Here is a 13,924-nt window from a genome sequence, read left to right as displayed (position 1 = left end):
CCAAAGTGGGAGAAAACCGAGCTGCAGGACAGGTGAAGGCTCTTCTGCCCTTTGAGCCAGCGCTGGCCAAGGGGAGGACTTTGTTTACATGGAACATAAGAAAGAGATTTTTTATGATGTGGGTGGTGAGTCGCTGGAGCAGGTTGCCCAGAGAGGTTGCAGATGCCCCATCATTGGATGTGCTCAAGGCCAGTTTGGACAGGGCTTTGAGCAACCTAGTCTGGTGAAAGATGTCCCTACCTATGGCAGAGGGGTTGGACTAGATGATCTTCAAAACTTCCTTCTGTGGTTCTATGACTCTGGGCTTCCAGGTGCACTCCATGAAGGGCTCACCCTCTGTGTGTTGCTGCTGGGAGAGCCAGCTAGCAAAAGGGCCCAGCTGTAGGGAGTTGGTGCTAATGGGATACAGGGCAGAGCAGGGTTTAAATGCCACTGCTTGAGGTAGCTGCAGCCTTTAGGTGGTCTTGCAGTGCCTCTGGTTGGGTTGGTTGTGCTGGGCACCCAGCCTGGGTGCAGAGGTGTGCACTGTGGTCCTTGCTGTTGTAGCACTGGGACTGGCTTCCATCATCATCTGAAGACATCAGCTGAACAGTCAAAGGCAGGTAGTGGTGCATGCTGAAATGGGGCATGTAGGTGGTGGCATGTTGGCATTGGGCTTGATGTAGGGGATGTGGCTCTGCTATGAGAGCTCATCTGGGTGAGTGTTGCTGGTATGTACCCTGGCAAAAGTTTGCAGCTGTAGTTGGAAAGGCTTTGATGCCTGGCTCTGCAGTGCTGCATGGTACAGAGCCAAGCCGTTTTGTGGGGCTGAGCCCCTGCAACCCAAAAGGGGGCTTTGGGTATTGGCTGCTCTTGAAAATCACACCCTGCTTGTCCTATGCTGCGCTGCCCCTCTGAAACAGAGAGGCCAAATTTTCATAGCCTTAGAAGTTTAGGTTGTAAATTCAAGTCTTGATTCTGAGCTGCCTCTCTCAACTACTGGTTCACAGCCAATGTTGTTGCAAAACTTCAGTCATGTTATGTTTGTGATGCTCTGGCTCTGGTCGTCAGCAAGGTGCTGTCAGAGTGGTGCCCTGCCAGCTGGCTCTCCTGCATTGAGGTGCACCTCAATGTCACCAGAGTCCAGTGCCCTCAGGGGGCCCTGGCCACCCTGCCTACATCCAGCCTCAAGAAGCTGAACTGGGCTTCTGCAAGAACCTGCCAAGGACTACAGGGTGGTGACTCTTCTCCAAACCAGGAGGGTTTTAGAAGCTTTGCACAGACAGTAGAAGCTGGGAATTGCTTTATGGATTTCATGCAATGCTCATTTTCTTGCCCAGCCACGCAGGCTGGTTTGTCTAGCACAACCAGGTTCTCAAGGCTGCAGCTCCAGCTGAATCTGATGCCTAGGATGTGCAAGACTGATCTTTCTCCCTTAACCTGGCTGATTCTAAGGGTGTAACTTATAAACAAGAGCTAAGGAAAGTACATATTCCTTGGTATGGATCTGCATGATGGTTTTCAAAGTAGTTATGTAGCATGTGTGTGCTGGAAAGCAACTGACTTCCAACGTTTGGTGAATGCTAGGTACAAGAAAAGGTAGGTTACGTCTCTGGGTGCTGACGTCTGCTATTTCATCTCTAAGGTGCATATTAGTGAGTCTTTCTGGGAGAAGATGACCTATTCCTACATCCTTAGCTCATCAGGGTCCTGCATTCCTCTGCCTGCTGCTCCCTCTTCCCACCACAAACCCCTGTGTAACCACTTAGACCTGTGAAACTCTTTTTCCATGGAGCATTATGAGGCCAAAGCTCCTATGTAGAACATAGAGGTTAATATTGTGCTTTGCAGAGGAAACAAGTGGCAGCTGCTTGTCTGGGCCTTTGATGAGATTCTGTATTTCCCCCAAAAAATTGAGAGTAAGAATAGACAGACTGTTTGGCCTTTCCTGAGAATGAAACTTTGTCATATCTATAATTAACCCTGTTATTTAAATAGTTCTTCCATGAACATGTTTGAAGATTTCATAGCCCTTGGTTCACTTATTACTTTTCCATTTCGGCTTCCTGTGCTACAGTGATTCCCAGGGGCATGACTAATTTCACTTTTCCATTTGATTGAGATCTTGTTTCTGACTTTGCCTTTGTGTGTTTAGCTATAGCTTGGGCAGTCTGGCTGTTGTTTCATTCCTGCCCAAAATGCACCTGTCAGTCCCCTTATTTTCCTCTAGGAAAAGCTTTCCAGGGAGTTTAGAGAACATCTATGACCAACGCTTTCTTTCAGAAACCTTTTCACCACAATGATGCCAGTCCTGTAGGAATTTCAATGTGTCTGTCAGTTTAATCCTTAACTTCAGCCCGTAGCTGCAGGGCCAGCAGTGCTGGAGCCTCGAATACATCGGCATTGTTCAGTGGTGCTAGCTGGTGTGCTCCCTGGCAGCCCAGATAGGCCCGGGGTGGAGGTGGTGTGGGCACATGGCAGGGCTGGCTCACCTTGGCTCCATAGCAGAGCTTTCTGCCCACACTGGCATGTCATGTACAGCTTGCTGCAAGGGGTTGTGGCTGTGTCAGCTGGGGTCTGGGGAAACATGTTGCTCTGAGCCTTTCTTATTCTCAGAGGATGTTATCTGAGCTTGCTTAGATGCAAGCAAACTTGTAGGAGAGACTTTGGATGCTCTCAGCACTTCAAGATCTGTGGGGTTGGGTAGGGGACTAGTACATTGCACTAGCTCTCGTGGTGGATTTTGCTTGTAGTGTGCTGTATACCCATTCCCCTTTAAGGGGTTCACCCAAAAAAATCCCATGCTTGAAACTCCTCTTATGTATCCCTTGTCATTTTTGTGTTGGTAAGAACTTCCCTGCAGGGCCTGTAGTAATGTTTCCCTTGCTATTTCTCTGGCAGATGCAGAGAGAGTGGATTTTTTTCCCCTAGCTTGCTAAATAACCACCACTTTGCTCCACTGAATCCCTGCACATGCGAGGCCTGGATGGGAAAGGAACTAGTGAAGCTCTTCAGCATCACAGTGAAAAACCAGGGATGAAGGGCATAGTGAAGCTGGAAGCCTACTCTTCTCTCAGGGTGAGATGTAACCTGGACCATTGACAACAAACTAGGTATCTTTAGCACCATTAGCCCTGTCTTTGCCTGGAAGGTAATTATATATATCGAATGCACATGTGTAAGCAGTAAAGTCACTTTCTGTGTGTTCTTCCTGCATCACGTTAATGAGTTAAATGCTTCTAGACATCCTAGTTCCTTGACCTGGTAATTTCTTATGCTCACTTTTGTGCTTGAATGATTGTCATGTCTCCAGGAGCTGTGGCCATGTAGTCACTGCCTTCATGATTTGTAACACAGACTAAACCATGCCACAGATAATAGCTAATAATGCAGTGCTTTGTTCTGTCTCTACGTGTATGCACAGTGCCATTAACATTTACAGTGTGAATGGTGCTCTAAAATGAGATAGAGAAGGGGTCATTGTGGATTGAATCAAATGAGGATTTGTGCTGCTGGGTAATTGAGCTTCTGCAATCTCCTGATTCAGGCATTACTCTTTAAAATAATGTTTCTGTTTTGTAAGTTATGACCAATTCCTGGGCAAGGCAGTGTAACCACAGATCCAAGCATGACTGTTCTAAAACCTGCTCTTCTGTGGTGCTTCACCATAAGGATCTCATAGTGCTGTTGATTGTCACTCATCGATACCACCATCAAATTAAGAGAAGACAAAGAAGACATTGAGTGTAGAATCCTGGCTCCAGCACTAAGGATCATCATCCTAGAAACAAAAGTCAAAGCATAACATCAGGCTAGGAAAGGCCAAAGGGATTCATGAGCATCCCTGTGCTCTAGGCAGGGTCCTGACAGCAGGCTGGTTTTGGGGTCACAGACTTGAACAGGAGAAGGGAGTTTAGCAGTTGGGGCAGGTGTGAGAGCAGAGTATAAACCTTCACAAGGTAGTAAAAATGTAAGGAAGCTGCCACTCAAATAGGGGGAGAGGGAGGCAAGCAACAATCTGGAGAATTGTGCCAAAAATAACAGAGCTGGGAGAAGTGCCCCACCCTGCAGCAAGCCTTATTTCCAGTGTGGAAGGACCAGCCCAATTAGCAAAACTGAGGGGCCTGGTGAAGGGTCAAGCATGTATATGTCTTCTCAGTGTCTTAGCTGAAGAGTGGAGGAAAGATTTTATTTTTAACAAGGAATAAAGGCAAACAAACCTCCTAAACTGGCTAAAAGCACAAGCACCAGAAAACTCTCAAGCCCAAGGAGCATTCCTGTGCTTGCTGCACTTGGAAGTTGGGTCTTGGTCTACCTGCTCTGACACCTGCCAAGAAGATGAAAAGAAATGGTGTGATCTCAGATGCAATGCCTGTGGACTTTGCTGCTGTGGTTCCCGCTCTCTTTTCAGTGCTCCTAGATGCCTCCAAGAGGCACGTGCCAGTTGAGTGGCTTGGCAAAGACTGCACTGCAAGTAGCTGGCATGTCCTGGGCGTGTATGAATGGGTGTGACTGCAGAGCAAAAGCAGGAGGCGAAGCCAATTAGCCTAAGATAGACAACAGGCTTGTGGCAGCTATAGTTACAGTAATATGCTCTCTGCAGGGGAGAATAACTGATTGCCCAAGGCACAAACAACAGATTTTGGAGTCGCAGACTTGAACAGGAGAAGGGATTTTAGCAGTTGGGGCTGGAAGGAAATAGATGTGCAGATCATTACTGCAAGTAGGACACACAGACTGACTAATAGCATCTCATATTGATATTTCTGTTCAAAATGAAACCAGCCTCCAAAAACAACTACCAAACCTCTGGTGTCTGTGAAATCCAGGAAGACTTGGTAGCACAAGTGGCTAATGATGAGTACTGCCAAAAAATTTACTGTAGGTTAACAAGTGTAAGCTGGGAGCCAAAGGGGTTTTGTAGATTGGGAGCAGGGACCCTGGTCCTGCTTGTTTTCCACTTCAGAGAGATCTGACCCCTGTGCAGAAGCTCATTCATGTTGCTGCTGTTTAGCAGCATCTATCTTCTTGCCCATCCCTACAAATGTGTCTGAAGGCCAGGAGGAGGGACTGCAAGGAGAAAAGTTAGCTGAAGAAGGGAAAAGAGGAATTGAGGAGGTGGAAATTCATGTGTGATTGCTAGAGGCACAACTTGGGAAGGGAAGGTATTGCTCTGCTCTAAGATACATATAGCCAACAATTTTTTTTATAAATACATAAAATTCATGAATGCTCAGTGGAGGGAGCACTCTATCATGTTGAAAGTGTCTCTAAGGCTATTTGCTGCAGCCATTTGGAAATGGTCTATCAAATAATGACACGCCCAGAGCATATTCCTAGGTTGACACGGCTGCACTGGAGAAGGCGAAGCTCTTGGTGTCTACTCTAGAGTTGTATTCACAGCTAACAAAAGGTCCAAGCTCAAGGATCTGATCTCTCAGAATGTTGTCAGTATAATAGGTCAATACATGCCCTTTGGTTCACAACAGGGAATTCATGGAGGTTCATTGCAATGGTCTAATATATTGATCTGAAACTTTTTTAGCCATATACAATGCTTAATCTGTGCCTAGCTAAAAAAAAAAAATCCTTGAGAGCAAGAAAGATGTGAGTGTGATATATAGTCACATAATAAACAGACCTTGAATATTGCTTGAGGGCTATTCCAAGAAAACTCTTGTGTAGCTCCTGGTTTCTGATGGTCAAGATGCCCACTGTAGTCCCCTAGGGTTCATAGAAATTCATTAGTATGCCCAAGTCTCTGGTGTTTTGAGATCTGATTAGTGGGTGGTTTTCCACCTTCCCTCCTCTATAGCACTGGTTCTTATTTTCACAAGCAGTGGGAATACTGCTGGGACTGGGAGTCAGCTGTCAGAGGGGAACCTCCAAAATCCCCCATGCAAGATACTTGCAGGATGACAGAGTTTAACATCCCCTGGTACGTGTGCGTGGATGCTCATGCTTGGCACAAGCTGCAGCACTGACCTCCCCATGGGTGTCTGTCACTCTGAGGCTGGATGGAGCCATGAGATGTTGCGAGCTGACACAGTGGCTCAGCACTGCTGCATCGGGCTGAGGATGGTTCCCCACCTCCCGCTCATGCTGTCACTCCTTTATCAGACTGGTCTTACTGAACTGGCAGGCAGCTCTCCTGGAGATGTGGCTTGTTCCTGCCATGTTAGCAAGAACTGTTTCACAGAGGTCCAGTAACCACTGCAGCCAGCACAAGGATTGGGGCAGGAAAATGGAGGTGAGGAGATGCTGCCCTCAGATTAGGGAGCTGATCCAGTTGAAAACTAGGGCTAAAAAAAACCCTAATAAAATTGTTAATTTTTGAACGAGTTTACTTAGTCCAGCTGATGGCATAACTCACCCAGAGGTAATACTGGTGTAAGGGAGGGCTGGGAAGAGCAGTTGCGGCTGGTCTGAGCTGATGCTATTGCAGTATCCTATCTCCTGCTTAGCTGTGGCTGAGGTGGCCTGCACCCCTGTGCATCAACACTAGTGGTTATTTGATCCCAGAGAGAGATAAACTAGTTAGAGGCTGCTGCTGCATTTCCCCCACCCCCCCTCTTTCTCCAGTGCTGGATTAGTTTGCTGCTGACTTTGCTCCCTGAGTGAGTTAGCTGTGGGATGCGGGCTGGTGACCAAGGGAGTGAGAATGTGTTAATGTGTGGTCAAGGACGGGCTCAGGGGTGGGAGCGTGAGACTGCAGAAGGCGCAGCTTTCATCTACTGGAAGTAAGGCTGAGCGTAGTGTTGGAGAGGCACAGAGGAGTGCTTGCTGGAGACTGGCAGGACAAGCTCTGCACCCAAGGGGATTGGTGGGCAGGTTTCTGTTGGTTTAAATGGCAGTATTACTGGACCACTACTGTTGGTCCTATTGGCTTAGCTCACTTGGAGGTGAGACAACTGAGTTGCTTAAAAAAATAAAGCAAGCAGGCAAATACACAGAGATTGCAGAGGAATGCAAGCTATTAGCTACAGGCAGGAGGATGTGGAGTTTTTTGTCTGCTTATTTTTCCCTTTCATGGTATTCTTTCACAGTTTGGATGCACAGTCCTAGGAAAACTGGGCTGGAGGATGTCAATGGCTGTTCATCCCCAGTGCCTGCTGCCCTGCTCTGCTCCCACACTTGGAACTCAAACACGAATGTATCCTAGTGAATGTAGCGTAAGCCAGAAAAAAGGGAGATGAGTCCATGATCTGGTGTATTAATTGCTGCCTGCCTGAGGCCTCGGTTCCAGTCCTGTGGTGTGTGCAGTATTTCATGTGACAGAGCTTTGTAATGCTTTGATTCTGTCCTCATCAGAAAATGACAGTCTGAGCATCATTACTTTCTGTGGTTCTGGAAAAGTGCTGAAAAAAAATTCAGTTTCCAGCCCCAAATATTCTGATCCTCTAAGGCAGTGGCCTATAAATCTACTTACAGGGTTTTTCTGTATTAGCTGTAAGTGCTGGAAAACTCTGTTAATAGGAACGATGGCGATGTAGAAAGATAAAACCAAAGTATGTGCTCCTGTGACTTTGTAGAGTGTAAAATTAAGAAGCATAATCCAAATAATAAAATCTAGTGCTTTTATAGGGCTGTATGCATATGGTGTAAATGACAGCTGATTAAACTTTATATCCTGCCTATGAGATAAGCATGTAATTAGTATTACATCCTTTTTTATAATTAGGAGACCTCATCCAAAAAAATGTGGCTCGCAAACCATATTTGAAGGCAGTGACTCAGCCTGAATTAGGCTGTGGTGTGAAGACTGAGAAAATTGTGCTTTAGACCTGCCAGTGAAAAAAAAAAAAGCAGAGACAAAAGGTTAGGCTGGTATCAGGTTGCTATGCCTGGACCCATCTGCAGGAAAACATAAGTGGATTAACTTTTTAACATCAGGCTTTGGCTGGAACCCGTTCTGTGAGCCCTATGTGAAGCCCAAGCTTTGTGCAAGACCATCAGTCGTCGTCCCCCCCAGTTCTCAAAAACATGTAAAGCTGGCACCAGCTCTGCATCGTGTTTCATGGCTGACTTGACAGGAATGTTGCCCTGTTGCAGTGCTTGATCCAGAACAGCTCCCCGCATCGCATATGAGGGGCGACTGCCCTGTGCCTTCCACACCAGCCTGAATGGCTGAGCTGGGGGAATTCCAGTCATCCAGGGATTATCCACAAATGTGTCTGTTTGTCACAGTCTGGGGTGAGAGGCCGCTGCTGGCTTGTGTGTATGTCTCTGCCCTGGGGGAGGCTGCAGGGTGGCTTGCCTTGGCACTGTCACTTATGGTGAAAATGGATTTTCCCAGATCCATAGGGCTGGCACTGACAATTGTCACTGTTTTATTGCTGATTAGGTGCCATCCACCTTATAGCCGCCAGAGCCAAAACCAGGATGAGGAGCAATTATTTTGTGGGCTGCAGTTTGCTCCTGGAAGCTCCCAGCCGAGGGAAGGAGGTGATGAGGCAGCTGCGGTGCTTAGACCTAATTCCTGGCCTGTTCCTGAAGGCAATGGGCCGTAGGGAGATGCGGCTGGAACTGGGTACAGCTGCACGGTATTACCTTGCCGATCCCACCACCACTGCTGTGCTGCTGGGGATGCAGGGGTGGACCTGGTGCTGCTGCCCCTTCCTAACCAGCCGGCCCGAGTGATTAACGATTTGTTTCCCAACTCACGCTATTAAACCTGGGGGAATAATCTCCAACACAGATGTTTAACGGGAGGAAAATTGTTAAAAGTTGTCGCCCAGAGGCCCGGGCAGACGCAGCGTTAATGCAGCTGCCACACAACCTGGGGCCCCGGGCCAGGAGGTCCGCGGGGAACGGGGTGTGTGTGGGGGGGGAGACACGGGGCCGGGCCGGGCCAGCCTCTCGAGTGGCCCCCTCCTGCCTTCTCATTGCCACCCGTGGCCGCGGGTGCAGGGCCCAGCTCGGCGTGGCCCTGGGCCGGCCGCAGACGCTGGCTGCGCGGCACCGACCCCTACGCAGGCCGCGCCGGGGCCGGGTCGGCCGGCCTTCCCCTCAGGCGCCGCCGGGCCCGCCCACCCCGCCCTGCCTTCAAAGGCGCCGCGGCTGATTGGCTCAGCGGGCCGCGGGGGCGGGGCGAGGCAGCGGTTAGGGGGCGTCCATTGGCTGGGGCTGCGCGCAGGGGGCGTGTCGTGGCGGCGCGGGCGGGTGGGCAGCGCGCGGGCCCTGCCCGGGCGGCGGCCCCAGAGCGGCGGCAGCTCAGCCCCCGCGCCTCAGCGCTCCCGCCGGCCCCGCTCCGCTCCGCGCGGCCCGGCCGCTCCCGGGGCGCGGCGGCCCCAGCTTCCCCGAAAGGCGGGAGCGGGCTTCGCCTTGAAAAAGCCTTTAATTGTTAATTTTACATTTTTTTTTATTTTGTGTGTGTGTGCGGTGATCGGCGCGCGGGCATCATGGGGCTGCCAGCTCTGGAGTTCAGTGAGTGCTGCCTGGACAGCCCCCAGTTCCGGGAGCGGCTCCGCTCCCACGAGGCCGAGCTGGAGAAGACCAACAAGTTCATCAAGGAGCTCATCAAGGATGGGAAGTCGCTCGTCGCCGCCCTCAGGAGTAAGTGAGGGGCCGGGGGCGGCCCCGCGCCCCCCGCCCGGCCCCCCGCCCGGCCCCCCGCCCCGCCGCGGTCCTGCCGCCCGCGGGCCCGCCTGGCCCAGCGCTGCTCGGCCTGGGCCGTGGACGCCCGGTCCATCCGGCCGCCTGCTCCTATCCTTGTCCCGCAGCCCTTAGTGGGCTTTCTGGTCCGTCAGGGCTTGCCTCGTCGTGGTCCATTAGGACATGCCTAGTCCTAGTCCCTGGTCTGTCAGGACTGCCTGGTCCTGGTCCATCAGGATGCATAGTCCATCTATGCACGTCCACCACGTCCCAGTCCATGGCCCTCAGGAGTTGTGTTCTTTGGGGGTGGTTTGGCTGGGGTGACGGGTGGGTGCTGTGCCCCACGGATTGTCCTCTCTCCCTTCTGTGTTCAGGGTGGCCCCGTGCCCCCTTCCTGGGCTTGCATCACTGGTGCTAGCTCTTCTGTCCCCAGCACGTGTGGGGAAGTGGACATGGGTGGTGTGTGACAGAGCTGCAGGCTTGGGAGCAAGGCTGCAAAATGCCTGTTTGTGGTGGGGGCTGCACAGGAGGGTGATGCGGTGATGGCAGGCTGCAGCTCTGGGGCCAGGGACGCCTTTGCCCTCTGCTGGCAGCGTCCTGATCCCGCCTCGTGTCCACGCTGGGCTGGCTCCTGTCCCCATGGCTGGGGCTTGGGGATACCTCTGCATGGCCACCCGCTGCCACAGTTGGGTCGGTTGTGCCCTTGGGGTGCTGTGGTGGGTGGGTGGGCTGCTCTCCAAGCAACAGCTGTTTCTGCTGTTTCTCCCACAGGATCATTCGGGATTTTTTCTTTTTTTGAGTTTCTTTGGTCCACATCACAGATTGCTTCCCCAGACAGTAAATTTCCTGTAAGTTGTCACCTTGCTGAGTTTGCCCTGCCCTGCTCCAGTTTGGTGCCGTGGGGCAGTGGGGTGGGAGAGGGGCATAGCCATGCACACCCACGCCATGCACACCCCCCACCCCCCACCCCCCCACTGGCATTGCCTGTGATGCACCAGCCTGGTCTCAGGGATGTGGTGGGCTTATTTTGGGAGCTGAGGTGTAGCAGTGTCACCCCCGGGGTGTGCAGGCAGGTGATGCTTTGGCCAAGCTCACCACCCTGTCCCATCCTGTGAGGGCCAGGCCACAGCTGTGGGGCTGATTCCTGCTCCATCCCCTTCAGGTCTCACACCGAGCCCCACAGGTGCAGTTCCCCCGTGCTGGAGTAGCAGCCAGTAACATCTGGATTACAGGGACCCCCATTGTACCAATTCTTAGCATTTTGGGTTAAAAACCTGACCAAACCTGACGGTTGTTGGTGCTTTTACGGTTCTGCAGGTCTGAGCTGCCTTCTGCTGTGGTGTGTTTGCCTGTCAAGCAGAAGGCAGCCTGTTCCTGGCCCTGCCTGGAGCATTCCTTTTACTGTAGAACAAATCCTACAGCATGGCTCTTTATTGAAAATAAATTTTAGGAATGAACTAGTGGGTCCCAAGGGTGTTCATTGCTGGGCTTAGTCAGTGAGCACTTTTAGTGGGTCGCTGGGCAGGTGCTGTCTGAGGGGCCAGCTGTGCCTTCTCCCTGATCACTTTGCGTGGCAGGTATTTTTGGGTGTGCTGAACTGTTGTGTGCTCACAGCTGCTATCGGGATCCTATCCCGTTGGCCGTGGCCGTGCTGCACAGCCCCCACACTCCAGGCTGCTCGCGCTGGGGCAGGAAGAACGCTTGCCAGCCTCCGGAGATAAGGATGTTTTTATGGCTGGATTGTTTTGCAGCCTTTATTGAATGCGTTCCTGGATTAGACCTTAATTCCCATGCAGGGATGCGGGTGTGTTCCACTGATGCCCAGGCTGTGGTCAGTAGGGGCATGAATAATGACAATTTTCCTGGAGCATTAATTAATGCCTGAGTACCAGCACTGCCTAGCCTCATGGCCACATCCCATGCACATGTGGCTGCGGGCACAGTGACACGCTCATCACAGGGCTGATCTGCAGGGCACTTCGGGGGAAGGTTTGGAGGTGCGTGGGGCAGGGTGCTGCCTGGGGTGGGGTGGGGGGCTGGGGCTGAGCTTCCCCTCCCTGGCTGTGATGCTCAGCTGCTCTGTGCATCTTCCCACTGTAAGACTGACTTCACCAGCTGTACGGCTGCTGCTGGGCTGTGATGCCTCTGACTTGTCCCGCAGAGACCTGGTGCAGGACAGGATCCAGCTCAGTTATTTCCACAGGCGTTACCCTTGGTGTATAATGGGTCTGAGCTCTGGCTGTGTTGTGTGGGCTGTTACAGACCCTCCAGGTGCCTGTTAGCGCAGATGAAGATGCTCCAGGGGAGGAGAGCAGCTGTGCTGCCTCTTGCTGGGTGTTGTTCCTGATTCACTACCACAGTTGTTTAGGACAGCACTGTTGTGAGCTGGTGCAGATGGTACCTGGTGGCCATTCCTCGCTTCTAATTCCCCAGCTTTTATTTTGGTTTGGTGTCTCCAAGCAGTTTGTTTCCCCATGGCTGGGCAGGGCAGCCTTATCTTGCTATTGCCATTGCTTCCACATATGTTCCTCAGCCATCATGGAGGGCATGTGGATGCTGGGCTGGGCAGGTCCAGGGAGCAGCAAACCCCTGGCTTGGGACATGCTGCCTCGGGAGCAGGGGGCTGAGAGGGCATCTTGGCTCGTGGCCAGCAAGGCAGCCTGCAACTGGAGTTACTTGAAGTCTTGGCAACATCCTCTCTCATTTTCCTTCCTCTTGCATTTTCTGCTGAATGTTTCACATCCTCTTTAAGACAGGCGTGAGGGGATGTAACTCTTTGTGTATTGGTGAGGGGGCAGCTTGGACAGGACTGTGGTGCAATTATGTGGTGGGGAGGAAGGTGCAGGAGGGAGAAAGACCCTTCTGCAGCTCTGGACAGAATTGCTCTCCTGTTCCCTGCTGCCCTGCCTGGCCCTTTGCAGCCCCTGCACCACCAACCCTGGCATGGCAGGAACAGTGTGAAGGGACGGTGGGGCTGGAGTAAAGGCACATGAGAAAGTCTCTCTTTGGATTTGGTGGTGGAGCTGTTCTGCAGCTACCCTGCTTTTGCCCTCGGTGAAGGTATGGAGAGAAATGGGGCTGATTCATGGTGCTTTCTGCTCCGTTTGAAAAAGAGAATAATTTCAGAAGGTTGAAAATAATCCTTATTTGCTGGAGGGTCTTGCTAAATATGCTCTGATGCTGAGGGCACCTCTGGAGTGTGTATATATATACATAAAAAATACTGTTAGGGTGGTTTTTTTCCCCTCCAGTGAGTATGTGTGCCTGTTTCTATTGTCTCCCTTTGCTGCTTGGCTGGTGTTAGGAGTGACCTGGTTTTCAGCAAAACGTGTCCCTCTTCCTCCCTTATACACCATACATAAATTATTCAGAAATTTTTGCAAATGCAAAGACATAAATAATGAACTTGAAGCTTGGATGCTGTGAAACTTGTTCTCCAGTGCAGGAGCTGTGGTGACCATTGGTAACAGGTACCATCAGCATTTTGCCCCTTTGTGTATCCCCTGTGCCTGCGACAGGGCAGGAGGGAGCTGTGTCCTGGCCAGCAGCTCATCTTGGTACAGTGGCTGCCTGTGGTGCCGGCATCACCTCCAGCCCCTCTGCCTTGATGGAGGGGGTATCAAGCCCAATTGCCCAGGTGGTGATGCAAAGATGCTTTTCAGCTTGCTTTGGAAAACGAGCAGCATATGTAACGATGGAGGATGTGGGGGTGCAGGTGGCTGGCAGCCATCACCTCCCCCGCTGCGGAGTCAGAGCATGGGTACCCTCTCCCACCTCCTCTTTCTTTGCCTCCTCCCCATGGCCCCCAGGTCTCCCTGTACTGACAGGCGCTGTGTCCTGGTGGTGATTGGGCCGCAGGGGGCTGCGGGCTGTGGTCATCTTTGGGTGCTGGGGCTGCTGTCTGGTGCCCTGCCACGTTTCTGCTGTTGGTTTTTTTTTTTGCTTCTTCCTCCAGCTCCCAAGCACTAATTTGAAGCCACTGAACTAGTCCATGCCTCAGCTGCTGCTGTGCTCACTCACAGGCTGCAATTTGTGTGGCAGGGCCGGGCTGGAGCCAGTGGGGGCTCTGCAAACCCCCTTCCCACGAGGGGCGCGAGGGCTGTGCCCTGGCTGTGCTGTGCCGTGTCCGGGTCTCACATGGGAAGGGTGGAGGTGCCCGTGCTCCTGAAAGGCACAGTTGGGCTGGTTTGGGGTTTTGGGTCGTTTTTCCTTTGGCTGTTCTTCGTCTGGGTCACTGCAGAGCTGCAGCTGGGTGACACGGAGGGGCGGGACAAAAGGGGGACTTGGGGAAAGGGCGATGCTGGGGTGGACCTGGGCCCTGCAGCAGCTGGGAGTTCGTTCAGCCCTGCTA

At 51.9% G+C, this 13,924-nt stretch overlaps 1 protein-coding gene across 8 annotated transcripts in view; it reads left to right on the top strand.

Annotated features, from left to right (window-relative positions):
* The window catches only part of ARHGAP26 (Rho GTPase activating protein 26), a 204,711-nt gene that overhangs the window by 34,812 nt on the left and 155,975 nt on the right, over nucleotides 1–13,924 (top strand). For 3 of the 8 annotated variants that reach the window (XR_008748319.1, XM_027781303.2, XM_027781304.2), the window contains exon 1: nucleotides 9,179–9,534. The exons of 2 other annotated variants lie outside the window; for them this stretch is intronic. Coding sequence is in view for 5 of the 6 variants with exons in the window: in XM_027781303.2 (XP_027637104.1) it covers nucleotides 9,381–9,534 (154 nt within the window). In the remaining variant the exon portion in view is untranslated. Of the gene's footprint in view, nucleotides 1–9,150; nucleotides 9,535–13,924 lie in introns of those variants that run through there. 3 more of the 8 variants (XM_055811569.1, XM_027781301.2, XM_005233651.4) reach the window with 2 other exon arrangements.

The sequence above is a fragment of the Falco peregrinus genome, chromosome 8 (genome assembly GCF_023634155.1).
Source record: "Falco peregrinus isolate bFalPer1 chromosome 8, bFalPer1.pri, whole genome shotgun sequence".
NCBI lineage: Eukaryota > Metazoa > Chordata > Aves > Falconiformes > Falconidae > Falco > Falco peregrinus.
This window is presented reverse-complemented; position numbering and strand designations above follow the sequence as displayed.